Source organism: Drosophila montana, unplaced genomic scaffold (genome assembly GCF_035044405.1).
Source record: "Drosophila montana isolate Dmon_TW-CO22-7 unplaced genomic scaffold, ASM3504440v1 contig_3123_1, whole genome shotgun sequence".
Taxonomy (NCBI): Eukaryota; Metazoa; Arthropoda; class Insecta; order Diptera; family Drosophilidae; genus Drosophila; species Drosophila montana.
Window position 1 is genome coordinate 179,966 of NW_026998002.1, and position 27,955 is coordinate 207,920.

The 27,955-nt window shown below is 36.2% G+C and overlaps 2 protein-coding genes and 1 long non-coding RNA gene across 7 annotated transcripts in view; all 3 read right to left on the reverse strand.

Annotated features, from left to right (window-relative positions):
• The window catches only part of LOC135431020 (pneumococcal serine-rich repeat protein), a 52,883-nt gene extending 35,477 nt beyond the window's left edge, over positions 1-17,406 (reverse strand). Inside the window, exon 1 of one of the 3 annotated variants that reach the window (XM_064685901.1) lies at positions 17,343-17,406. The gene's annotated coding sequence lies outside the window, so the exon portion shown is untranslated. Of the gene's footprint in view, positions 1-4,257; positions 4,350-10,057; positions 10,383-17,342 lie in introns of those variants that run through there. The other 2 variants (XM_064685899.1, XM_064685900.1) reach the window with 2 other exon arrangements.
• On the reverse strand, positions 14,738-15,220 carry LOC135431064 (uncharacterized). The gene is made up of 3 exons (XR_010436723.1): positions 14,993-15,220; positions 14,833-14,918; positions 14,738-14,773 (listed from the first exon to the last, which is right to left on the reverse strand). It is a non-coding gene; the product is annotated as an uncharacterized LOC135431064 (long non-coding RNA).
• The window catches only part of Nos (Nitric oxide synthase), a 41,132-nt gene continuing 28,718 nt past the window's right edge, over positions 15,542-27,955 (reverse strand). For 2 of the 3 annotated variants that reach the window (XM_064685897.1, XM_064685895.1), the window contains 5 exons: positions 21,149-21,488; positions 19,468-20,610; positions 18,427-18,551; positions 17,343-17,409; positions 15,542-16,121 (listed from right to left, as the gene is read on the reverse strand). In XM_064685897.1, coding sequence (XP_064541967.1) covers positions 16,014-16,121; positions 17,343-17,409; positions 18,427-18,551; positions 19,468-20,610; positions 21,149-21,488 — 1,783 coding nt within the window. In that variant the 3' untranslated portion in view covers positions 15,542-16,013. Of the gene's footprint in view, positions 16,122-17,342; positions 17,410-18,426; positions 18,552-19,467; positions 20,611-21,148; positions 21,492-27,955 lie in introns of all 3 variants that reach the window. The other variant, XM_064685894.1, reaches the window with a different exon arrangement.

The following is a 27,955-nucleotide window of genomic DNA, read 5'->3' on the forward strand; positions in this document are numbered from 1 at the left end:
CTTTGTTAATCAATCAATCAATCAATCAAGCTCAGTTTGTAGCTAAAACAATTTTTACTCATTTAATTTATTGTGAAAGTTAAAAACATTTCGTTAACTTTAAATTAATTGCAAATATATTTTATAAGCGAGCTTTTGACAGCAATAATGCGCTTTCGAACTTTCATGTGCTTTAAAAGCTCTGCATAAAAATGTATATTTAATAGTATAAATACCATATTTTTTCAAGCTTAAAATGCGAATGAAATTTTTTTCCATTTTTTCAAAGTACATACATCCATTAAAAAAACAAGCAGCTTTTATGCACTTGAAGGCACATATATGAATAAATTATTTAAAGTTTTTAACAAATGCTTTCTTTGTATGTTGATAACCCTTTACACAGAATTAATTTATATACCTAAGTGTTTGAATGTTTTCCAAATGTTAATTTTTAAGTTCAGTCCACCAACTGTTTTCCTTGCGCTGCTCAAAAATCTGTCGCAGTCGCACCTGAGAGCGGCAAACAACTGTTCATTGGCCTTTTATCAAGATTTTTCGCACAGTCACTTCTGGCGGCAACTTCAAGTTCAACCTGAAGATCGATTAACAGAAATTCACGCCTTAGCGCCAATTTGGCGCTTAGCTTAATGGGCAATAATAAATTGTCAAAATGTGTGTGTAGAAATGTAAAACAAAATAATAAGATTGCCCACAAGTTGGAGCCAAAAACCGAACTGAACATATGACCATAAAATGAAACGTATTATTAACGTTGATATTTTTAGATATTGTTGCTGCCCCGTGATTAATGCTGGCAATAAATGCGAAAAACCCGACACAGCAAACAAAATGAAATGAAATACGCACAGATGAGTCAAAAAATGAAAATCGAGGCTGGCTAACAGCTCAATTCGCATTTCGATCGATATACATATAGGTATATATATATATAATATAATATAATTGAGGCCACAACGTGCAAAATCCCATATGAATTTTAGAGTTTCGCATTTCGAATTTCTAAAAAAAAATAAAACAAATTAATTAAAATTACACGTACGTGTCGAAGGCTGCTGCGGCTGCCCAATTGGGCTTGAATGAATTTTCATGGTTTTGTTTTCGTTATCATAATTGTTATTGCCTGTTTGTTGTGCGTCCGTGTGTGTGTGTGTGTGTGCTGACTAACTAAATGCGACGCCGCCAAGTCGCGTAATTAGTTAGTTGCGCAATTTGCCCACATTTGGTGAAACAGTCAGTCAATCAGTCAGTCAATCAGTCAGTCAGTCAGTCGGTCAGTTAGTCAGTCAGTTCGGCATTCTCACAGTCTGCGGCAGGTGATCTAAGCCGACCTGGTCTGACAAAATTGACAAATTTCAAAAATCATTGGCCGAAAATAACACATCATATTGTTTTTGTCGATGCCAAACATTCATTCACTCATTCACATATTTATTAACGCTGATGTTTTCGCATAATTTTAATTTTAATTTTAATAATACGCAAACTGGTTCTGCCCAAAAGATAAACAACCCGCGCGAGGCAATTGTGAACTTCTCGCTGCACCTGAGCGTTAAAATAAAAAAAAAAAAAACAATCAAAGTAAACAAATGCGAGGCTCGTGTAAATGTCGCTTTTCTGCTGAAATTCACAATGTTTGATCGCGCATCTGTGGCTAAAGTCGGTTTTCTCTGCATTGTCGTCAATGGGAACGCAAGATGCGTCAGCACAAATACTCGATATGTGGCCGGAAATGCGCCAAAGTTCCCCAAACAACAACAACAACAAAAACAACAGCACCTGAGCAGAGCAAAATTTCCAAGATAAGAGGAAAAAAGGTGCGTCAGTGATTGCATGGCCCGGTAAGAAGGCATACTATTTACTTAAGTATTTAGTATCAAAAACTCACCTTTAAAATCTGAAAATTTGTCAATTTTCTCGAAAACCAATTCAATATAAATTTTATGACGAAATTTTAGTTCTGCATATTAAAATATTTTTTAATGCATGCCAAAAATTATCCCAAAAACCTAGAAAGAAAGGCTATTCCTTGTACAATTATGATGATGGCTTACGATTAAGCAGATATGTATGTAGGGAGAATGGGGAAACTCCTTATTGCTGAGTTTGGTGAAAATATCTTAAAAAGCAGAAAAGCTTTCTATACAACAACTCACTTTTGTACCGATTCTTCCTACAGAGCTATATGGTAAAGTAGTTCGATGCTAAAAAGAAATGATTTATGTGTAAGGAGACATGGCTTATACGAAAATGCTGGGCTTGACCAAGTTATCTAGGTAAGCAAAGAGGTTTTTCATACAAGAACATTTATTTCAATGTATCATTTTAATAGCACCTAATAAATGATATTGTAATCAGATCCGACCCGTTTCGACATATGCAGAAATAAACGACCTGATTAAAGTTTTTAAGCTGAGAAACTAGATTGCATAGAAACAGGTAGATGGACAGGTGGGACTATAACGACTCGGATCAAAATATCTCCTTCAATTCATGATAAATGATAATCAAATTTTTTCTTTTTAGTCTAAAAGATTATTTTCAGTTAAAGATGATAAAGATACAAACTATACTTTAAAAATCTATATAGAGTAATATTTACGTGCACCAATCAAAGGCATGAAAAATGATGAATATAGTTACCAACGAAATAAGAAGGAAGGATTTAAACCAGCTATAAAGTGAGCCGATCCAAGCCTGGAATTCCAATTAACAATGAAGAGAATCTTAAAACAAATAAACTATAACTCAACCGAACTTCGAAGTGAACTATAATCTGTTCGAAAATGGTATGATTTAAAATAAAAAACAGAAATAGAGTCTGAGCCCCAAAGCATATATAACTTTGGGCCTAGACTAATTTAAGCATATTTGGTTTTTTGCCAAGTTTGGCAACTAATTTAGCCCGCATATTTTCTATGAAAATATTAACGACTTTTCATAGTTTCAGTATAACGGGCGATTCTAAATAACAAATTTAATTGTTTCATAAAAATATTGAAATTTTATTTAAACCAAGGCTTTTTTTGAGCCAGAATAAGCATAAATTCATGATCAACTAATCCGTTTGCCATTGCTGCAAATAATTTGAATACTACGCGACGGGGAATCTAAATAAAACAAGTAAGAACTTCTAGTCGTTAGCTCCCGACTAGGGGATACCCTGAACCCTCTTCTCCCGACTGTTGAAAATGAAAATGTTATAAAATGAAAAATACTTGATATATATATACTATTCTTGAAGCTACATGTCAAGTTTGGTGACTCTAGCTCATATTATTCTCCGAAATTGCTCAAAATACAGGATTTCGATATCGATTTTTATCGATTACTTAGAAACGGGTCAAGTAATCGAATATCGGAAACAAACCCGAGCTGCGCGGGGACTAGGAGGACCTACAGCTAAAATTTCAAGTCTCCAGCTCTTATAGGTTCTGAGATCCTTGGGTTCATACATACGGACAGACAGACAGACAGACAGACATGGCGACTCGGCTATTGATGCTGATCAAGAATATATATATACTTTATGGGGTCGGAGATGCTTCCTTCTGCCTGTTACATACATTTGCACAAATACAATATACCCTCTTTACCTATTTTCAATGGGTATAAAAATTAAACAGAAATGAAATGCATTTTTGTGCATTGGGGACATATTGGGGACAGGAGCTCCGATTTTTTCTGATTTCGCTTTATTTATATATATTCAAATTTAGCCGCAACCAGGTATTATTTATTTTGTTTGCATTAAAACTTTTGCATTTATGTGAATGACTGCGACGTTTGTCATTCAGTCAGTCAACAAGTTTTTATATATATTTGTATTTATATTTATATTGCGCCACAGAACACATATGCAATCATTCTGAAAAGCTTTACCCAGGGGGAAAATGCACAAAGAAAGCATAAATTAAATCATGAAGTGTAAATGGAAGCATGCCATAAAAATGTTCCCTTTAAATTGAAACCAAGTCAGTTAAAGTTTATAAAACTAGAATTATTTAATATACTAAAGGAAGATGATATTCCTTTTAAAATCAGTTAAACTTTATAAAATTATAATTATGTAATATACAAAGGCATTTAAATTTTCAATAGTTCGTCAGAGTAAGGGAAACTTTAGCCTTATATCACACTTTTTTCGCTCTAAGCATTTAATTACAGAGTATCTAAGGGCCTGCCATATTCGTTCTGAGCATTTTGTGCACATTCAGCTGCAGTTCATATTTATACCAATTTTTTCTTTCAACTTACCTCAAGCTGCGAATACTCAAAGAGCGTTGCGAACGAAAATAAAAATTGTTTGTATTTGTTTTTGGTTATTTTCCAAAACTGTTTTTGACGTTTTCCCAAAGAAATGAAATGATTTCCTGGTGAATCGACACACGGTGAATTAAACAATTTATTATTTATAATCGAATTTAATGCATTTAACTATTTAATTATTTAATGTTTTCACGTTGAGGCTGAACAAAAATTGTATTTATTTTCATGCTCACATGCTTTGCACCTATATAGTATATGTACTTAATTATGCATTTAATTATAAACATATTTTTGCACGCGCAATTTAACAAATTTTCGTTGAAATTTGTGCAAAATTTTGTTGAATTTCTAGTGTGTGTGTGTGTGTGTGTGGAAGGGGGTGGGGGGGTGTGTGTTGTTTTTTTTTGCAACTGGTAGCTGAGATAACAATTCGAGCTGAGGCAAGGCGTGCTGCTGCTGCACACAAGCCAACATTTTCAATTTAATTAAAGCCGTGCAAGGCAGAATGAGGCGAACGAGTTTGATCGACTAGCAGATGCTCTGCCAAGCTGAAAGTGTTACGATCAAGGTCTGCACATATTAATATGTGTATATAACCCACATGGTTAATAAAATCCCGATGACACACTGGTATTTTGTTGATATATTCAATGCCAGCATTTGAGCATAGCTGACGGCCTTAATGACATGTCAGCGGTTGAGTCTTAGACAGACATCACTTATAGACAGAGTTCTTGGAATGCTACCTTTTATTTACTTATTTATTTTTATAGTATTTAAAAAAAAGCTGCAAGCTCTCTGGTTACTTTCAATTAAAATGGTATTGTGTGGATATTGATTATTAATATGAGAAAAATATTAAAGTTATTTGTATTAAAATTAGAATTCTTTTAGCTTAAGCTTAATTGAAAATCAATTAGACTTATCTGCCAATAATATGTTTAATATAATAATTATTATGATAGAATTATTATGGGCACAAAAATCCAATTGCATATAAATTGGTAGACTAGCATTGCAGCAAGGCAACTAACAAGACAGGTCGTTGAGAGAGTCGTGCGACATTTTAATGCAATTTTAATCAAAGAAATCAGAGGTAAATCATAATTTTGTAGGAAACTCTCAGAAAATACACGTATACCAATTTTCCCAGTCCATATCGTATAATATATCGTATTAAATTACTTTAGCAATTTACAGGGTATCAGCAGTAACAAATGCCTCAGCGAATTCGATTGGCCATTCGGCAACAGGGTATCGAAATATTGCAAATATTTGGTCAGCCATTGGGCATGCATGCCGTGTATCTGACAGATACTTTTCACAACAAAGGCACAACTACGCGCAAAAGTTGTCGCCAATTCGCAATTCGAATTCAAATTCGAAACGTTTTGCGTTTCATTCATAAAATTCAAAACATATTTTTTTTTGCGAGCGCGCTAATGTCAGCTCTGCACCAGTTTAAATGGGTCCACGTGCCGCGCTTCTGGGCGAGAGACGGGGCTGAGGCGGGCTGAGGCGGGCTGAGGAGGCGGGTGCGGCCTGGCTTAGCTGTTGCTTATTGGCTCGGATCGGCTCGTCTTGATTTGGCTTCGACTGTGTGCGGTAATGAGCGCTGTTAAAATGCGTTAAATGATTTTTCTATTTTTTCCTTTTTCTCGTTATTTTCGTTGTTTTTTTTTCTGCTGTTTTGTTTTGCACCTTTTAACTTCTTTTGTGCTCGTTCGCCCCTTGGATTCGCTGGCTTTTTTTTTGCAGCTACTCTTCTTCTTTTTTCATATTTGCCTATGAATGAAGTTTATTTATTGCGGGTAACGGCTATTTGTTTGCCATTCCTTTTTGCCTCTGCTTTTGCAGCTGCGCCGCTGCCGCTGCTGCGCTGCCGCTGCTGCCTATGCTGCGACGTCGTCGTCTGCTGCGCGGCCAAAGTCGAAACGCATTTTGCGCTTTTGGGTGCGCAGACAGCAGAAGGCAGACGTCATAGAAATTTGCAAGCCGCTTTGGCCGCGGCAAGTCAAGTGGAAAAGTGGCCAAACACTGATTTTAACTAGGTGAGAACTCGAAAGCAGCCAAATGAAAATAAACAGATTTCGGGCTTGAACCACGAGATGACGAAGAAGAAGTAGAAGAAAAAAATGTATTCTTTGAAAACAACTTTTTGTTACCTTCAATCTGAACACAGAAATATCTCAACATAAAACATGCATTTGAGTTATTTTTTTATCGCCTGCAGTTTTTCGACTGCTTTTTTGTGAAAAAAACAGATTATGTAGAAAATGTTCTTATGAAAACAAGCTTTTAGTTTTTCCCGAAAGTCCAACTTTCTCAATAAAAATAAAAACTTTGTTTAATCAGTTTTGCTTCAACTTTGGTTTAATTATGCTTCATTTAAGTTCTTTTGTATTGTTTAATATAAGTCGAATTTTTAAGTCTTTTGATATGTGATTTTAAGCTTCAAAACTTTGAGCAAAATCAATTTTATTCCTTTTATTTAAAGTTTTATGAAAAGATTCATGTATTTAAAAAATATTTGTACATATTTTAAAAAGCGTATTTTATATTTTTTGTATGTGCATAAACTTTATCTAAGTATTTCTATATATTCTTTTTCTTTTCCTTTTTTCAATCTTTTTATATTAAAATTTATTTAAATATTTTCATTTAAGTCCCAAATTTTAACATTTCTATTTATTGGTAATATTCTCTCTCTGTTTTTTCTATCTCGCTTCTATTCTCACCTCTGCAATAAGTCAAGTTCTTAAGACCACACTCCTAAGTTCTCCAAAGCAACTTCTCCATTTTTCCCCTAGTTATATCTGGCCTATATAACATACCCTATCACACGCTCTCCCACTTCTCGATATCGCAACGAGCGTCTCTTTCTCCGCAACACGTGAAAGATATTTAAATATGTTAAAGTATCGCATAAAATAATAAGAAACCCGCCACTTGCCAAGCATTTCGCCTTATCTCACGTAACAGAAATAATTATAAAGCGCCATATACATCATTCCCCAACGTTCCAGTACAAAAGACTTTTCGCACTGCGAATTATCTAAATGGCCATCCTTAACCTTGAACTTAAGCATTAGCGCAGAAAAGTTTATAATTTTCAATGAAAACAACAACAATAAAGAAAAAACCAGCTGACCGAATTGCGAGTCAACAAAAAGGTGCGAAATTTCATAATATTTCATATTTCGCAAGCTGAGAATCTATTAAAAAATTGAGCAATCAGAGAAGCTTTAAAGCGTATCCGATTTTAACACATTTCTCTGGTCAAACAAAATGGCAAAAAAAAAAAAGAAAATTGGTAAGAAAGAGTGCTCAAGTCGAGAGTGGCCGAATAGAGGATACCCTATACCAGGAAGAAATGACTTAAATAGCTACGGAATTTATCAACTGTTTGTTCAGGGCATTAATATGGCATATAGAGAGAATCGATGATCAAATCAGCGTTTTTTATTTTGCTGGGGTGCGTATATATGAAATGTTAAACATACTTTTATTTCATTTCCGAGATATTGTAAACAAAGTTAAGATAAAAACTCGATAGTTATCGATTTTGAGGAAATACTGGAGAATAATCAATAAAAATATTTACAGTACGTTAGTCTTTATGCAGAAGATAAGGTCCTCACCCTATTTAGTGCCTGATATCGAGAGAGTCTCTGAGATAGTTGAGCTTGGTTCATTCTTTGACCTGAAATATATGCCTACATATGCGATGTGGAGAACGTCTTCTGCTGCCTGTCAACAACTTTTAATTGGTTACAGGGTATACAAATATTTCAATAGCATTCGGTATTGTACACAAGCACAAATTGAAATTAACACGCCTGTTATCAGACACAAGCGGGCCAAAAAAAAAAACAAAAAAAAAACTGTCCACAAGCCATGGCTAAAAGGCGGAGACAGCGACGGTGACACGCGCGGCGTTGGCGGCTTCGTGTGTCAATTTGGCATGAAATTTGTTGTATTTGTTGTTGTTGCAGTTGTAGCTGGCAACAATGCCATTAAGCTCAAAGTTTTATTATCTATACAAGCGGCCTACATGGCAAAAAAACAAAAACAAAAACAACAAAAACCAATAGAGTTTTGTGACAAGTAGCAATGAACCTTGTAAGGTCTCGGCTGCTGTACACACATATGTTGGGTGCACATAATAAATCTCATAAATTTTTCATATATCTCAAACACTCGCTGACAGTTGCCATTAGACAGGCAGCCCCTCAATTTATTTGAAATTTGAAATTTAGTTAATAATTGCACAGACTCTTTATTTTCAAGTGCGTTTCAAGTTTCAAGTGTGTCACATGTGAAACACAAAACAAATGTATATACATATATATATATATATATATATATATGTATATATCTATCTCTAATGTGTATATATTGCAAAGTGGTTTTTGTTTGTTGACCCATTGATGGGTTCATAGAATTTTCAATTTTCAATTATATTATATTATTACTTTCAACTGAAATGCTCACGAGTTGCGTTTAAATGTGATATTCTTCAATTTCACATTAAATGCTGCAATTAACTTTAGTGCAAGTGATTTTGCAGTTGTTCTACGCAGTATTTTTTATTATTCCAATGGAGTTTTCTTTTCAATCAATTTAAAAATGTTGCTTTTTATTATTTATTGATTTAATTAATTTTTGTATTATTTTGTTTTTATTTGCACTATAATGTAAAAATATCTCCAGCCGCTTATCGATTATCTAAAATTTCAAATTTCAATTCAAGTTCAACCCTTTTACTACTATTTACATTAAAGGTATTCCCTAAGTCCAACGCATCTGGTTGCACTGCTGGTATTCCCAGAATTTGTTGCTATTAATATCCAACTTCCCTGGTCAAACTGAGTATAACAAAAGTTACCTATTTTTACAAAATCTATCTGAATCCCCTGATCCAGCTGTGTATATATACCAACAAATAATTATTTTTACAAATCTAGCAGATGCCAGAAATTATTCAATGTTTCGAACTGCGGGTTAAAAGCTACCTATTCTGAATATTACAAAGAAACCCGAACAGAATAATAAGAAATTCTTTCTAGATAAATCGATGCATATTTAGGGAAATTTCTGGATAAATATACAAAGTAATAAATATAAAAATAAGTATTTAAAACATAAAACAAAGCAATTACATGCTTCAAGGTCATTTAAGTGTTAATTAAAAAGATAATATTAAGAATTATTAAATACATTAGTTCCCTTTATAATTCCAAATATTCTGAATCACATTTTTTTTGTTCAAGAAAAACTTCCCAAAATTGCTATAAAAAAAAACTCCCAAACTACAAACAAACAAAATACATGAACTTGTCCTAAATAAATAGCTCACTTTTCTAAAATGTTCTATAGCCAATTTTTATTTTAGGTTAATACAATTTATTCGCATTTGCACAAATTGTCTCAATTTATATTTATATATGTGCATAGTTTTATAGCAGACCTGCCGCTGCCGCCCCTAGCGGCACAGCACCCCCACCCCCCCCCCCTCCCCCGTCAAATTATTGTTCAATAATTTCACTCTTGGCAACCGAAATCAACAAAAGACAACTCTGCATTAGTTTTGCTGCTGTTGTTGTTGTTGCTGCTGCTGTTGCAATGCATAATAACTGTCGTGCTGTTTGTTGTTACTAACACACACAGACACAAAATACACACGCACACACACACAAACACACATCTATGGAGGGGGCCAACAAAATATTTCGCGCTTTTTCGTATGTGGCGCGCAATGGGCTAAAATATTTTCTGATTAACGTACTTAGTTGTTGCTGTTGTTGTTGCTGTTGTTGCTGTTGTTGCTGTTGTTGCTGTTGTTGTTGCTGGTCGCTGGTTTGCTCATTGGCTTCAACACGTTTCTTTGCGTTTTCTTTAGCGTTTTGTGTGTGTTTTTTTTTTATTAGTGCTTTTCCAATTTCTTATTCACTTCATGTCTGCACAACGCGCTCCAACACTTAAACACACGCAAACAAACACACATTTAACACACACGCTCTGTGGTATCAACTTAGCGAGTACGCACTGTGGCTAAGCTTTTGATTTTGATTTTGATTTTTCAACCGCGCCGCCAACGTTGTGCGCTCGAAATCTCGTTACTAACTAAAATAAACGACGCGAGCCGCGCAGCCAAACTGAAAACAGCAACAACAACAAAACTTAAATAAAATCAACCGTACACAATGTTGTCGCAGCGACGTCGACTTCTGGCGCTCGTGTGTGTGTGTGTGTGTGTGTGTGTGCGTGTTGTTGTTGTTGCTGTCGGCAACTAAAACAGACACCACTCAGGTACACAGACTAAGTAAGCGCGCTCTCTCATCCACACACGCACACATGCACAAATAATCAGCGCGAGCGCGACTTTGGATCGAGCGCAAGTTCAAGTCGCAATGTTAGCTTGAGCCGGCTGCGACGCCGTCAACTGCAGAGAGTGTGTGAGAGAGATTGAAAGAGAGTATTAGGATTTTTATGCAATGTTTGTAGCTTGCATGCAATTTGGAAAAAAATAATTTATATCAGATATTCATTGTTGGTTAAGAGAATATTTGATAAATGAAAACATTAAATGAATTATTGAAGTATAAAAAGAAAATGTTAACACAAATACATACAAGCCAAAAAAAAAGGTTTCTATTTGAAAATTATTTATGTTCAAGTAATAAATGGTTGATTTGTTTCAAGGGTATGTAAGCTTCGATATTACGATGTCAGCGCTTGTGATTGTCGACAAGTTCGAAGCGAACTTCAAGCTAAGCTCTCGCAAACTTAAGCCGGCTATAAAGCGACTGCTGCTGCTCGACTTGTTGTTGTTGCTAAAATTGGCAATGTTGCTGGTTGCTCTTGCAACATGTTGCTTCCGCTATGTCCCCGCAACAAATTTATTTCAATTAAAATTTCTTTCAGTCTGCTGCTTCTCGCGGCTTTTGCATATTTTGCTGTTGCTTTCGAGAATTAAAAATTCCATTATATTTTTTTTTTTTTAAAGCCCGTTGTCAAAGTGTCTGGCTTTATGGGATATTCAATGTGCGGGCCCGTTGACATTTGATTTTTGTTGTTGCTGCTGGCTCTCCGGCAACTTTGTTGTTTGTTGCCCAGCGGCAGTTGTTGCTGCGGTCGCGGCTGCTGCTGCTGCTGCTGTTGATGACGTCTAATTTTTAACCGAACTCGTTTGCTTACTCACACACGAAATTATGTCAGGAATGTTGGCAGGCGGCGGCTGTTGTCTGACGCAGCTGTTGTTGTTGTTGTTGTTGATGTTGGCGCTGTTGTAGACTGTTCTTGTTGTTGGAGACTGTTGTTTGGTGTTGTTGTTATTGTTGGCCTGCGTTGAAAGTCGACGTTTAGTTTCGTGAGAGCCAAAGCCGGTTAGCTTTTTGGTTGCTCAGACGCGTGCCAAAGTCGTATTCATTGTTGTGCTGCTACCCTTCTAGAGGGTATTACGTTTTTCTCACAAACTGTGTCACGCATAGCTGTGAGACCCATCTACATTAGTATATACATTCCTGATAAGTAGCAGTAGCTTCAGTCTCAGTTTTATGGCAGGAAAGTTTGCATTAGTTTGTCTTTGTGTTGCAGGCAGTCCTATATATTATGTTGGAATCAGCCAGATCAATGCACTATACATATCTCTGGTTGTTCCAAGAACCAATATAAGTTCTAGTTTTTAAGAAAATTTGACCAAAATGGCATATTATTATGCTCCTTAAGTATACCAAAATATCATATAGTTCTATCAACAGATTATTTCAGGAAAAAAAGTTTTTGTATAAAAAAATGCTCTCATTTTAAAGACATAAACTCTACATAACTTTCGGTCTCTTTTAACCCCACAGGTACATGTAAATGGATCAGGTGCTATATAAAATGATTGAATTGATTCTATATCAAATGATTGACAAGAGCAATAAATTATAATAAAATTATATATATATCAAGGAATTTTAAAGACATCTTAACCAAACTCAGAAACTAAGAGCTTTACAACTCTCCACACATATCTGCCAGCCCGTACGCCTTAAGTCTCCAAGGGTATTTGATCTTCGGTGTGCCGTTGATATTGATGCAAGTTTCATGCTGCGGCCTTAGCACGTTAAGCTGCATTTGCGTTGGGGCGCAACCCTTTGACTAATTCGAGCTAAGTTTGATTTATCATCAATTTTTATACCCAATTCATTTCCAAAGCTAATTTCCATGTAAAAAAACAAAAAAAAAAAACAACAGATCACGCGATTGGGGTTTTTTGAACCGCATTTCGAAAGCCAATGACATGTGCCTCAAAGCATTTCTGGTGCTAACTGCACTTTTCAAAATTACTTTCTGCGTGCTCAGCGTGTTGGCTATCTGGCTTAAAACCGTGTCATTAGCACCGCGTTCCCAGTATCGATTCGTGTGCTAAGCAAAATGTTAAATTCAAGCTAACAGAACAGCATTTTTTTGGTTCCAGGTATTCAAAAATCCAAAGCTCAGCTCACAAACTCAATCTTTTGGACACGCGACTCGATTAATTTCCACGGAATTGACAAATTTTTATGCAAATGCAACCTTATGATTTCTTAGCAAAAGGCCAGTGCATGTAGAAATCTCTCAGTTATTGCCAAAGACACTTTATACCCATGTTACCATGCTTTAAGTACAATTAAAAAAAGTGCTGAACATATGAAATGCGAGCAGGGCAGAGACAGTGGCCAAAAAAGCGACAGAAAGTTTTTTGAAACGTGAAGAATATGAGGCAATCAATTTTTGACATACATTATATGGCTAAAACTCAAATATCTGAAAAAAATATTAAAAAATAATTCAAAATAATGAATAATTTATTGTTGATTGTTTTTCTCTTAATTTTGATAACCTCTTAAATTTCATAACTTAATATCGATTGTGCGTTCTCTGGTTATCGATAGTTTGTGACAATTATTATTTAATTATTTATAATGATTTACTAAGACTTTTGAAGCATGGTTAAAATTTGTTGAAATTACCGTTGTAAATACTTTACGGTATAAGTATAATGCAAAATATAGATTGATTATCGATATATCGATATCGAGGCTAACGGCTATCGATCATCGAGAATCAAAACAATTGATAGTTTTGTGGCATCGAACAATCAATTATGATTTGAAAATTTAAAAATGTATTAAAAATATAAAAATGATAATAAAAATAAATCAATAAATTAAAAAGCTAAAGAACGACGTGGATTTATACTCGACAAATGTATATTGTGTAAAGTTGTTTTGCCAATAACAAATAGAAGATAACACTTCAAACAAGCAATAGCTAGACTTATTGAACTTTTCAAAGTTATATTCAAAATTTGTTTTAAAAGATTTTAAAGTATATATGTTTTGGCTTATTTATCAGACGCCTGTGAGTGACATGCGCCGAGCTGAATGCCTGTACGACCGTGAAATATGAGAAGACATTGGGAGATATGCAATTCAGTAATCCAAATGTCAATCAGAAGTCAAACCGCGACTGTTCAATGAATTTCCAATTTCCGTTAAAAAGAAATAACAAATACAGAAAAATAATAACAAAAGTGGGAAAAAAGTACTTCAAACGAAACAAGAACCAACTGGAAGCCAAGCGAACGCGCACAATTCAATTTCAGCATTGAAATCAGATACATGACGAGGCTGGGATTAGCGGCCAACCCGCAGCCCAACTAAGGTAGTAGCCATAGAGATACGATAGATGACTAGACTCCGTTTAGAACGGAGCTAACAAAGCTATTGACGCTTTGAAATCCAAGCGCAGTGGCAACCGCAGACCCAACTGACAGATTGACTAACAGTCGCAGAGCCAATGGAATGTTGGCGCAGCCGCAAATAGAGGATTGCTGTTGTCTTTTCTTTTTTTTTATGGGATCTTTGTTATTTTGTATAATAAAAAAGTGAATGCAATGTCAACAAAATGCGGAAGACAGTTGAGGGAAAATAATATGATTTGGTTTTTAGCTTTCACATTGATGCAATAGAATAAAATGCTATAAGAAAATTAATAAAAGAAAGGTGTTCCAATTAAAAAGAAATTCAATGAATAAACTGCTATGAAAAAATTAATATTACAAAAAATTCTTTCACTTTCGTATAGACAGAGCCTGTAAGTAATTAAGAAGAAATGCTTTTATTAAAAAAGAACACTTGAGCTTAGCCAAGCGATAGGTTTATAATTTATATATTTTTTTATATAGTTATAAAAAAAAGTTGAACCCAAAAACAACTTATAGAAAATCAATTAAATATGTTTAAGCAAACGTTAGTTCTTTAGTCTAACGAGACACAAACACAAGCTTTAATGAAAAATTCGAAAAATATATCTTGATGAAATTCTCAGCAGTAGATTATATTTTGCTATAGAATATTTGTATATTCTCAAAAAGTCAACTGCATTAAAATTGTGGCTTAAATTGGTGGGCAATACAATGAATTGGTTTACTTACTTGATTTATAGCCATGTGGTGGTAGCGGGGAGGAGGCTATTCATTATATATATATTATATAGACTATTCTAGAAGCTGCATGTCTTATAACTTACGAGATTTGCTCAAAAAACATTACTTGGAAACGAGCCAAGTTATCGATTGTCGGAAACAACTCTTACTGCGCCGGCACCAGGAGGACCTATAATACATTCAAAAGATTCTGTATATATATATGAATACAACAAACTATACAGGGTATACATATATACATACCTTAAGCTTATTTTCCAGCATTATAGCGACTTTGATCGATTGGAATATTTCATTATAAGTATATTTTATAAATTGCATTTTATGCACAATTTAGCATCTTTTAGGGAAATCCGTTCAATCAATTGGCCAATTCCACTCAAATTAAGCCGCTTAGCCAATGTCAACTGCAACATTCTATCGAAGTGGCAGCAACTGGGCAGCGGCTTGTTTCGGCTTTGGCTTTGGCTTTGGCTCCTGTAAAATTGAATTGCAATTGAAATTGCATTTAATGGAAAGAACTTGGAATCTGCATAGCATTAAATGGGCCCCAGGCAAATTAGTATTACAATTTATAGCATTTGATTTGATTTATTGAAGAACATATATACATATATATATATGTATATACGTATATTTAAACATTTAGATATTTAAAGTTTTGATTTGTTTGTACATTAAGTCGAGAGCTTTGATAAACTTTTCAATTTGTATTATTATTATATTTGTTGTAGTGAACAAAGCGTAAATCTTTAATTTGATTTTCAAACTAGGAGAAATAACAATTGCACATATATTTTATTTTGCATATATTTTGATAATATTCTTTAGCTATAGTTTTGATTAGATTCACGTAATTCAACAATTTCCTGTCATGAATTTATAGTATGAAGCTTGGACAGAAATTGGGCAAACGGTGGGTAATTTAAGATTAACAATTGGAAAAAATAGTTTTTGTTAATACTTTTACTCAAATAACACAATTTGCTGCTTGTTTTTAATTAATTATTTAAGTTTTAGTTTAAAGCTGTTCGTTAATTATTTATAAAATTTGAACCTAAACCAAACTACATTTGCTTAATATTTAACTAATTGGGATTTGGATTTGCTTTAGTTAATAATTAATGAATATTTAATAATGCTTTGTGCATTTCGATCACTTTAGACTGTTAAATCTGGAAACTTGAAGCCCCTTAAATAGGTAAGTGTCAAAGCAAAACAAATTCCGTGCCGCTCGAGAGTTAAGTTATTTCCGTTATCCTTACTATGGCTGCGATGCCATACGAATCCTTGCGGTCGCACGTGACTTTGTGTGTATCTCGGCTGTGCGCAGCGTGATGCCAAAGATGTCCTCATGATACCGATTCTCGTCCTGTGTGTTCACGTGCGTGTGTGTGTGTGCGAAAGAAAACAAATATATATATTTATATATATGTATAAGTGCTGCACTGGAGTATATAATAAAACACTCGCAATAAAAGTGTAAACGTCATCATATTTGTGGCCGTCAAGAGGGACAAACAAACAAAATAGCAAAACAAACACAGAACTAAAAGAAAAGTCTTTAAACCAACTGAACAACTAGCAGATCCCCATTAATAAAACTAAAAATATTTATGACATTAAATATATATAAATGATTAAGAAATGAATATAAATAATATTACAAATAATATGATTAAATAAGTTTTATAATTTTTGAAGCGCACTTTTGGGATTTAAAGCCTGATAAATTTTGGTAGATAAAAGTCATTAACTTTTTTGGAGATCATTCAGAACCATTTTTGTACTGAAATATATTTATTTTATTTCTTTAAAACAAATTCCTGCATTGGTATGATTAGTAAGAAATATAAATTAAATAAAAAAATAGTAATATAAAAAAAAAGTGAAATAAATACGAAGTTCACCGAGAAAAGTCTAAAGAGCAATAAGATTATTTTTGCATCTGGGAACGGATATTCAAATATAACAAAAAAAAAACTTAGCTTAGAGAAATAAAACTCAAAAAAGTCACACAGGACAAGTTTTGTAAAGATCAGCTTAGTTTTGGGTTCATTGAAGAACTTTTAAGAAATATTACTTAATGTATGTATTTTGTTGTGCATGATATACTAAGTAATTAATATGTGCAAACATTTTACTAGCAAAATATGTTCAAAAATATTAATAACTAAATATAATTGAACATATTAGTATATCCCACATAAGTACATACATACATCAAGTAATATTGCCTGAAAGTACAAATATTGCTGCCTATTAAACAACTTTTACTTAAACCGAATATACCCTTTGCTCGGCTACAGGGTAGCCGTGGCAAAGCAGCTGTAACTGGCAACAAACGTTTGCATTTTTTTATTTTGCAACACTAAAAAATGCATTTATGCAGCTAAAGGAGTTGCAAACAGCTGGCAAAGTTTTGCCTGTGGGCTTCCTGCTGCTCCCCTAACGACTAAGGTCACATAAAATGCGCATACGCCGCGTGTGACGGCGGAAGCGGAGCGCCTCGCACTCGTCGCTCGTCAGAGTCGCACTTGCTTTATGTTATTTATACGTGCAGTTTAAGTTGGTTCAGTTAGAGGATACTTACGCGCAATGTGAGCAAAAATGTCTCAACTTCCGCCTCGGTCTTCTGCTCCTTGCCGGCAATACATTTCCTGTCGAGTAAAAAGTAGGTACATATGAGAAATGTGCTGGCTGCATAAAGTGCAACGCTTTTGAGTGCGAAAGTTTGTCTGTTGTCATGTGAGCATATTTAATAAATAAACGCTAATTAAGGCCATTAATATAAAAAGTGTGTGTGTGTGCCGAGCAGCTCAGGTGTAGCTAACATATTTGTTGCTGAAGAACTGACTACGCTTAAAAGAATGTAAAGTGCGCCACATTAAAAACGCATTTCTTTAACAACATGTACAAAAGTTCTTCAGTTCAACAAAAAACATTCCTTTAAGAAACAGAATAAAATAAAAAGATAACAATAATAATACAAAAGAGCATAGATTCTATGATACGAATAAATATAAAAACCTTGCCATTTGCAATAAATAAGATACTTTTTTTATGAATAAAGTATTTTGTTATAAAGCTCTAGAAAAGTATCTTTAATTCGGTTCACATAATTTACTTGTTGTCGAAAAGATAGATCGTAAATTAAAATAGAAAAAATACTTTTCAGTTGAGAATCTTCTTGCTTGAATTTATTTTTTGAGGCATTCTTTGCGAATGTACGCACAATATTTGCGAAAAAAGAACGTATTTCAATTAACATAAAGCGCTTAAGATTAGAGATGAACTCAGATAGCTCATCAAGCAAATGACCATATCCTGTCTGTCTATATGTTTGTGTGTTAATGACCCCCCTGCACACCCCCCTGCACCCTGGCCCCTGCTCCAGCTACAGTTGGACAAGCATATTTCACAATAATGCACGTAATCAAGAGCTCGCATAGAGAGCATAGAAAATAAAAGTCAAACAGCAAAAGGAAAGAGAGAAAAAAAATGGGGAAAAAACCAAAAACGACCGCAAAGCATTTGAAAATAAATTCCCTGCAGAGCAACGCCCATGGCGCTGGCTGCCTAGCCACGCCCCGTTTGCCGCCCATGCCGGTAGCACAATGGCAATCAAGCTAAACAGAAAACTATTTTGAACTAAACTCAGTTGAATCGCAACTCACCTGATGGTCTGGTAAACATGCTCGGCCATTGTGACATCGCCGCACACATACACATGGCCCCGCTCCAGCACAATCAAATTGTACAACGCATCAAATTCCTGTTCAATCAGATCCTGTACATATGTCTGCAAAGAAATAAGAACAGAGAAACTCGCATCAAATGACAGGCTGACAGAGTACCTCGCCCCCACCCCGCAGACCGCAAAGGTGAAACAAATGTTGGTTTAGGCTGGGAAAAAATGTGAAATGTGCAAATTTCCATCGCATAGCAGCAATGTGCCAGCAAGTTAAGTTATATAAAACAAAGTTCATAAGAGAGAATATATATACTACTTAATATGCTTAACTGCCTTAAATTCTTTGAAGCGAAAAATGGATCAGTTATACTCAATGTAAAACTAAATTAAATACAAGTTGGAATTTATCTTAAAATATTCTGTTATTTTTACCACCATTTTTGTATTTAATTTTTTGATTGAACACTTTCTTTTTAATTCCCAGATTTACCTGTATTTTAATCCCTCTTAAGGCAAACAGTCAGTCAATCAATCAAAGGTTATCTTCCTTATATATATATTTATATATAACATTGAAGAATTGTTTTTTTTTACTTCCCAGATTTTCCTGTATTTTAATCCCTCTTAAGGCAAACAGTCAGTTAGTCAATCAATCAATCAAAGCTTTTCCTCCTTTTTGTCTTTTGTATTTTATACTTTGATTGAACACTTTTTCGTAGCTCAAATAAACTAAATATATCATTGAAGAACTATTTTTAATTCCCAGATTTTCCTGTATTTTAATCCCTCTTAAGGCAAATAGTCAGTCAGTCAATCAATCAATCAATGCTTTTCCTCCTTTTTTGTCTTTTGTATTTTATACTTTGATTGAACAGTTTTTCGTAGCTTTTTCCTGTATTTTAGTCCCTCTTAAGGCAAACAGTCAGTCAATCAATCAGTTAATCAATCAGTCAATCAAAGCTTACGGTAATCATTTACATTAATTTAAAATAATATTCCTTAGTGGTACCTTCATCAAACTTACCTTGGGTATATCTGGTTCCCTGGACAGTGCCAGGAATACACGATCCATGATTTGCTCCTGCAGCAGTTGGGCCTTCTCCTCGGCATACAGATCGACATCGCGATTGCGACAGCCAAAGAAGAGCCAGAGCTTTGGCAACGATGTCGTCGTATCCACTTCGCGCAGCACCTGAAACTCCTGCCAAAAGGAGCGAAATGGCGCAATGCCAGTGCCAGGTCCGATGAGCACCACGGGACGAGTGCGATCCGCGGGCAAATGGAAGCCCAAGGCGCTGCGCACGAACATAAACAGCTCGTCGCCAGCTCGCAGTCCGGCCAAATAGTTGGAGCAGACGCCATAACGCTCCTCGCCCTGGCCATCCTCGCTGCGATACTTGACAATGGCCACGGTTAGGTGAATCTCGTCGCTGACGCGGCGTGGCGACGACGAAATCGAGTAGAAGCGCGGCTGCAATGGGGTCAAATTGGCCAGCACCAAGGAGGCGGGCGGTCGGCAGGAGGGGAACTCCTCCAGCACATCCAACAGATGCGGCAAACGCCAATGTCGCCAATCCTCATAGGCCGACGAATCATTCACCAGCAGCTGCAGCCGCTCCCTGTCCGCATTGTCCTCGCAGAAGCCGGAGAGCAAGGTGAGCAGCTGCCTCGATGGCGGCGTGGTCAGGTCAAAGAAACGCGCCAGCAAATTACGCAGCGTATCGGCGGGTATTTTGTCATGCTGCTCCCAGCACTTAAAGATGCCATTCGAGGTCTGCTTTTCTTTGAGCAGCTGCAGCTGCAGCACCTCGTCGGGATTCTCCACGCCCACCAGACGCTCCAGCAGCCCGTCCACCAGCTGTGTCCGGTTCGCCGGAAAGATGCCCACATGATCGCCGGGCTCATATTCCAAGCCAGGCGCACAGATCTCCAGCAGCATGGTGGTCTTGGCGCCCTCGCTCAGCTTGGTCAGATTATGCGGCTGCGCCTTTATCTTGAGGCAGTGCACCTTCTTGTTGTGATACTTGGACAGTGCGCTGTCCAGCGAGACCTTGCTGACAGATGGCACCAGACGCACATTGTTCACGGTCAGCGATTCGTTTTGCAGCGCCAGCGATGCATCCGACAGACTTTGATCCGGATCCAAGCAGAAGGTCTCACAGGCTAGCTGCGGGAAGAGATTTGAAACTCAAATCAAAAATGTCTTAACTATATAAAATTATCTTAAGAACTGAAGTTTAATTAATTCTGGTGTTGCATAATATTATATTAGTTGCAAGTCTTTTTCTTAGTGAAACAGTGTTGCATAACAATATGAGCTTTTTTTTTAAATGAACTAAAAATAAAGCAATTTTCACTGGAAATTTAAAAAATGTCTAAAATTCTTCTAAAATACCAACTATAATTGTATTGAACTCTGATGTTTTAAGGTACTTTGCAATAAATACATTTTTAAAGGAGGGAAGAGATTCGAAACCTAAATCAAGGTTGATTAGTTCTAGTGTTGCATAATATTATATAAATTGAAGCTCTTCTTCTTAGCGAAACAGCGTTGCATAACAAAATGAGATTATTTATTTATTATTTATTACTGGTAATTGAGAGAATGTCTAAAATTTTTATATAATACCAACTTTATATGTATTGAATTCTAATGTTTTAGGAATCTTTAAAGGAATCTCTCTTGATTTATTAAATAGACTCACCTTGAACACCTCGGGTGCCCACTTGCGGAACGACTGCTCCTGTCCGCACATCTCATCGCCGTAGGCAACCTTTAGCAGACGCTCGCCGCCCAGCTCGCCCAGAATGTTGTCCACATACTGGCCAAAGGCGCAGAAGTTCGGATAGGCCGAGGAGCCGAGCGCAAAGACGGCGAATCGCACATTGGAGAGCGGACCAAAGGTCTCATCCGTAAATGTGTCCGAAGTGGAGCCGCGCAGCGAATCCCAGCGGTCGATCCTCTTGACTTGTTGCAGCGGCAGCTTCATAAATTCCTGCCGTGAGTTGGCCTTCATGAAGGACTTGGACGAGCTGACGCCCCTGCTACTGAAAGAGACGGCAGGCTAGTTAGAAATTGAAATGTTGCATTCGTTTTTTGTTCGCAATAAATTTGACAAACAAAGGGCGTGGGCGTGGACGTGGACGTGGGCGTGAGCAGTGCGCCTCTTGTTATCCAATGACAAAGGCAAAGGACACGGCAAAAAGATGGCAACAATAAAAGCAACACACACACACTCATATAACTGACAGCACAACATTTATTACGCTTGTCATTTGATGTAGCCAAAGTAGGATGAAGAAGAAAAAAAACAACCCAAATAAAATGAGCACAAGAAGGAGGAGGCCTCTCGCCTTGGACTGCGACTGGCAGGGGAAATGTGTGGGTGCAGCTCGGCTTGGGCTTGAATTTCAGACTGAGCTGGCAAAGCAATTGCTAAAAAGCGTAATCATCCGCTCGTCAGCAGCTCGTCAGGAACAGCTCGTCAGGAGCAGCAGACGCAGCAGACGCAACAGCAGCAGCACAGCATGTGGCGCCTGCCTGCAGCTAACTGAAGATGCCCCCATCTTGGTCCACACGTTGAGTGATGATTCAACAATGAACAGTGGCAGTTTTTTTTTTTTTATTTTAAAGAAGACAGCACAGAGAAATGGACAAATATATACGGCAGGAGCAACCCGCTGCCAACTGCAGCTGGCTTTGGCGTTGTCCTCGCTGCTGCCTCGGTTCTGCCTCGCTCCTGCCAGGTCCTGGCCTTCGTTTATGCGTTTAAAACTATTTGAGCTGCTGCTCAGCTTGGCTTTGGGTCAAAAGTTTATGGCTTTGGCGCATCGTAAAAACCTGTTGGCCGCTACATAATCAGCTGCCAAGTGCTGGCTAGCCAGCCAATCCCGCCCCCCCAGCGCATCCCCCAGCTGAACAAGAGCTTACAAGCTGTAAGAGCTTGTTAACAGAATGTTGCACACTGATGCTTGGCCCTAAGCCAGACCAAAGATAAAGAACTGCATTTGAATTGGCCAGAGAGCCTGCAATGTCTCAATAAATTTCAATACCAAAGAATTATTTGAAGTCTTTTGTTATACACGATATATGTTAAATCTTTAAAGCAGAAAACTGGGACAATAATTAAATTAAATTAATAGTCAAAAATTCAGTTAAATAAAAATTAGTTATAAAAACATACGAACAGAAATATTCTTGAGATAAAGCAAATTTTCTTGCTTACAAAACTATTCAAAAAAAATTGCAATAAAAATTTCTGTTACCTAAAAAATATTTTTTAAAGCTTAAAGCTCAAAGAAAATACTTTAAAAGCACATAAAAGCTTAGCATTTAAAACTAAATCTTTTTAAGTCTTAAAGCTCAAATAGATTTATTTACAACGGCTGAGAAAGCGCTTTGAAAGCTTAATCAAGATATAATAGCTGGTGCTTAATTTCAAATTAACACTTTCTAGATACTGATTTCAATATCAACAACTGATTTAAAGATTTAATAAAATATTTTCATATACAAAAAATAAGTTTTAACTTAAAAAACATATTTTGTATCATAGCAAATTTAAGCTATTTAATAAATATATTATATCATTCAAGCCTGAGGACCTGAGAAACTGTGCTGTAATGTATTTTTGTATGCTATTTTTGATCCAATACAATAAACATAAAAAAAAAACATTTTTAAAAATTCAAGTGCGATTATTGTAAGGATCCTTAAGTATAACCAAATCGCATTATGCCTCAAGTCAACCTTTACTCGGAATCGCTCTTGAGTATAAATTTTCCTGAGAAATGAATTATGGATAACAGAAGGGTTGTCCAAACAAGATAAAAATCATAATCCACTCGGATTCCAATTCTTAGAAGTTGAGTTCTTCCAAAACCAAAGACTTAAAGTTTACCACAAGATTTCCCCAAGTCTGCTAAAATGTTTTCTTATAAAATACTTGACTTGAGTGGGATTTACAAACTTGTTATTGCAGTTTTTGCACTTGTTCGGGCTATTTTTGCTGCCAGCTCCATTGTGCCGCAACTAAGCATCACGCTTAGCCCACGTGCAATTCATCAAGGTAGCAAAGCGTTGAGTTGCAAAGCTGCGTGCTGCTTGCTGCGTGCTGCCTATCAACTTAATCGCAAGAGCAACAGCAACAGACACACAGAAAGACACACAGACAGACAGACAGACAGACAAACAACGGAGTGTTATCCTTGTTATATCTCGAATATCTCTGAAGCACACAGGATGAAGCTGCTGCTGTGCATTGGACAACCCAAAAGTGCAGCTTGGCGTGAAAAGAGTGTCGTAATTTACAGTCATGCAACAGCTAAGGCAACAACAACAACAACGGCAGCGCCAGGTGGCCTGGTGGCAGGTGGAAAAATCTCAACAGCAACAACAAAAAACACGTCGAGAGTAGAAAATGTAAGTGCATGAAGAACAGAGAAGTATAGCGAGGGAGCAGAGGGAAAGAGAGAGACAGAGAGAGAGAGAGAGAGAGAGTGTAGCATAATTAAAAAGCTGCCAAGCTGTACTCTAAATTGGCTGTTCCTTTTGCCGGAGTTGCAATCATAAATTCGCCTGGCGCCCAAAAGCAGGCAACACTTTTTGTTGCGTTCCTTTGGAGCTCCACTTGAGTCAAGTGGAACTCACGGCCAACTTGTACTCGTAATTATTTTGTGCACTCGAATTGCTGTTGAAAAGTGTTCAAGCGTTTACTATTTGGATTGATTATACCCTGTAAAACTCAAGCAATTAAGTAGACTATTGTAATTTAGCACCGGAAGTTAATCGAGGTGCAATTTGTGAGTTTTTAAACAAAGTTAAGTACGCACAACAGGTGTTAGAAAAAAATGTAAAAAAAAGAGTTCTAACTTATTTATAAAAAAATTGTAATAGAAATAAGCAAGAATAATTTGTTTTACTGTTTTAAATGTGTTTGCCCTCTATTCTGCAGTAAATAGAGTATTTTTTGCATAAATTGTTAGAATACGATTGCCGCGAAGCCAAAGTGGATGATTTGTTAGTATTTGTTGTAATAGAAAATGAAGTAAATTATGTACAGCATAGCATAGTAAATATTTCTAAATGCACCTTAGTTCATTTGTCTAGAAGTTAGTATATTTAATATGCGACAAGAAGAAATCTCGAACAGCTAACCCTTCCGGTTACATTTCCTTTCATTTTTTTCCAGAGAATGATATTATTTATTAAATAATAAAAGCTTTACTGTCTTACACAACTAATATTGTAAGGAATTATTTGCAAAAAAATAAATTTTCAAATATATAAAATAATTAAAAATAAAAAAAAAATATAATTAAACAAACTTTCGGTTAATTTTCCTCACAAACTAATCAACTATATCAAAGTATTGAGTATGAAAATTATGTTTTTTTTAATATTCAATTATTTTTGGAATACAAACGGGCTAACTAGTTCTCAGAAGGTTAAAAAAAAAAGTTGTACATTTGTACTTGCAATTTATTTCATTTTTTCCTCTGACTTGCAGTCAAATAATATTTTCCTCAAACGTTAAATTAAATGTTCTCATTAGTTAATAATTTAAGCAAGCGCAATACGTCCAAATATTAAGCATGCTCTCAATTTGTAGAAATGGACTGAATTATAACATTTTATTGTGATCATTTACTGAAATTATCTACTGAGGTAATCTGCGCTGTTTCTTAATAATAATAAAAACCCTTTTTTTTTAATTTTATATATTTTTTCTACAATTTTATTCGAGTGTTTTGCTGTGGCTCATTATGTAAAGTGAAGTAATTGTGAGTTGATAGGTAGCATTATCATAAAAACTATGAGGCAACATCTGTGCGTTCCCCTTGCGGCAATGATGAACATAACAATAACAATAATGATGTTGATGCTGATGCTGATGATGATGATGATGATGATTATGTCTAACTGTGTAAGTGGCACTTGTGCGCTCAAGCAGCGGCAGTTGCAGCGGCAGTTGCAGCTTGCAGGATGCGGATGCAACAGCCACCCACACCCACACACACACGCACACACCCACGCACACACACACACACACCCGTGCATAAGGCAAATAGATAAGCAACCTGTACTGGCTGGCAGTTGAGAGGACACTTACAGGCGTTGATGGCATAATAGACAGCAATTAAGTGACTCACTTAAGCTGACAAACACAGGAGCTTGTGACAGGAGACTGTGACAAGGATCACGGCAAGGCCACGGGGCCGACTGATGATTGTGCACTTTTGAGCCATGGCCGATGAGTACGTGTAATGTGTATTTAACGATTTGCACGCACACACACACAAATTAACGTCTCGCCTGTTATGAATTAACTGCAATTAATTCGGCAAGTGCGCCGGCCACAGGGCAAGTGCATTAAATTAAAGTTGCCCCCAAATGCAATTTGCAATTTGTGTGCAGCTGCGCGGCACTTGAACTATTTGTAAACTATTTGGCAAACTAGTTTGTAAAGTTTTTTAATGCCACGCAAAATGTTGCCACATGGCGTAACATGCAACATGAGCGCAACAAAACTTTGCTGCAAAACTTTTCGCATTCTTGACTTTCAAGCATAACATCAATTGAGCCAAACAATTAACAGCCAAGCAATTTCCGCAGCGACAAACGCCCAAAGCGCTCAATGAGCCGGAAAGGCGCCCAAAAAAAAAACGAGAGGAAATTTTGGGAAACTCAGAAATCATCCACAGGCGTTGAAATCTGTTCAGCTGTTGCTCATACGCAGCGTAGGCGCCCAAAGGCAACATAAGAGCCGAGGCGTGGCCCGGCTAAGTGGATAGCTCAACTTGCTAAAGTTAATCGAATTGCCAAAATATGGAAATCTAACTAATTGCGATGCTAATGGATAGGCACTTCTCGGATATTAAATCAAAAATTGTTAGCCAGCTAATTAACGCCGGCGCCTTTGATTTACTTGCAGGCCAAATCTAGAGCATAAGATTGCAACATATAAAAGCCATATTTAAATCATATTAATTGCTTTATGCGGACTTTGCCAAGTGCTTAACACAATAAAATAGCCAAAGAGAGATAGAAAAAACAAATTGTTGAACAGGCACAACAAACACACGCACAAAAAATTATACCCATATTAATTTTATTATTTCTTTTGCTAATAAAATATAAAATACACATCGGGGTGAAATTTAAAGACGCGCAGCATTGCATTCTAAGCAGCCGCAGGACATTTTTTTAACTGCTGCTGCTTATCAGGTTTTATTGAATTGCCAAATATATCGCCACACACACGCACACATACATACACACATGTGTGTGTGTGTGTGTGTGTGTGCGCGTGTTCCTGCCAATATGTTTTACAAGTCTGCGCATTTTTCATATGAATTTTCAATTTCGTCTTCAAGAACAGCAGCTCCTCCTGCTGCGTATAAATTTAGACATATGCGAGTGTATGCGTGTGTGTGTGTGCCAGACTGTTCGTGTGTGTGTGTGCGTGTTTGTACAGCAAGTTGTCAAAGCTGTCAAGCGGAAATCCCCTTAACATCATATAAAAAACCCAAGCGATACAGCTATTAAGGCGGGCCAACTAATAAATACCCTAGGAATTATGTAGAGTAATAGGCTATGCTGGAAAACTAAGCAAGTTTGATGGCTCGAGAAATTGAAGACAGCTTAATTATTGAAATTAAGTGCTAAACATCTCAAGATCAAGCAGACAAATTGAAGAACTCAAGTATTGACAATCGCTCGCTTTGCCTTTGTTGCTGTCATTCAATATGCTCTATAGACATTTTTATAGAGTATAACTCATGTCATATAATACCTACACACACACACACAAAAGTACACTCCTCAAGAATATCGAAATAACAAAATTATTGTTATTGTTTGGGGCCTGGGCAGGGTAAAATGCGCGGATTTGCCGGCGCTCCCAAGCGGCATACACACACACTTAAACATGGCCTGTGTGTGTGTGTGTGTGTGTGCGTGTGTGTGTGTGTGCTTTAAAGCATGTGACGGCATGGTTACCAAAATAAAATAAGCATTACGTTAACAGCCAGCAATGCCAATTAATAAAAACAAAAAACAAAATATGTGTCAGCAAAATTGCGACCCAAATACCTATTCAATAAATAAGTTTAACGAGGCCTGCGGAAAAATGTAATTACTTTTATTTTGAATTTCCAATTGCCTTTGACAAATTTCAAAACTATTTCAAAAAGGCAAATAATTAACGAAAAAAAAATGATATAACAAGGTAAACATGAATTTAAATTTAAGCGAAACGAGCAAGTAGGTCTAGCTTCGACACATCGAAGATTTAATGCCCTTTCCCTTTTGCAGATATGCGTGAATAGTGAAGCTCGTAAATGCTGATTATGATGAAAATAATTATCTTGGAGAACAGAATATGCTGCCATATAAGAAGCTACCTATATCATAGAGAAACTTATAAATGCCGAGTTTGAATAACTTCATAGACTACAAAGTATAGTTGTCCGATGCAGCCTATTCCGACATATGTACTCTCTGCAACAAA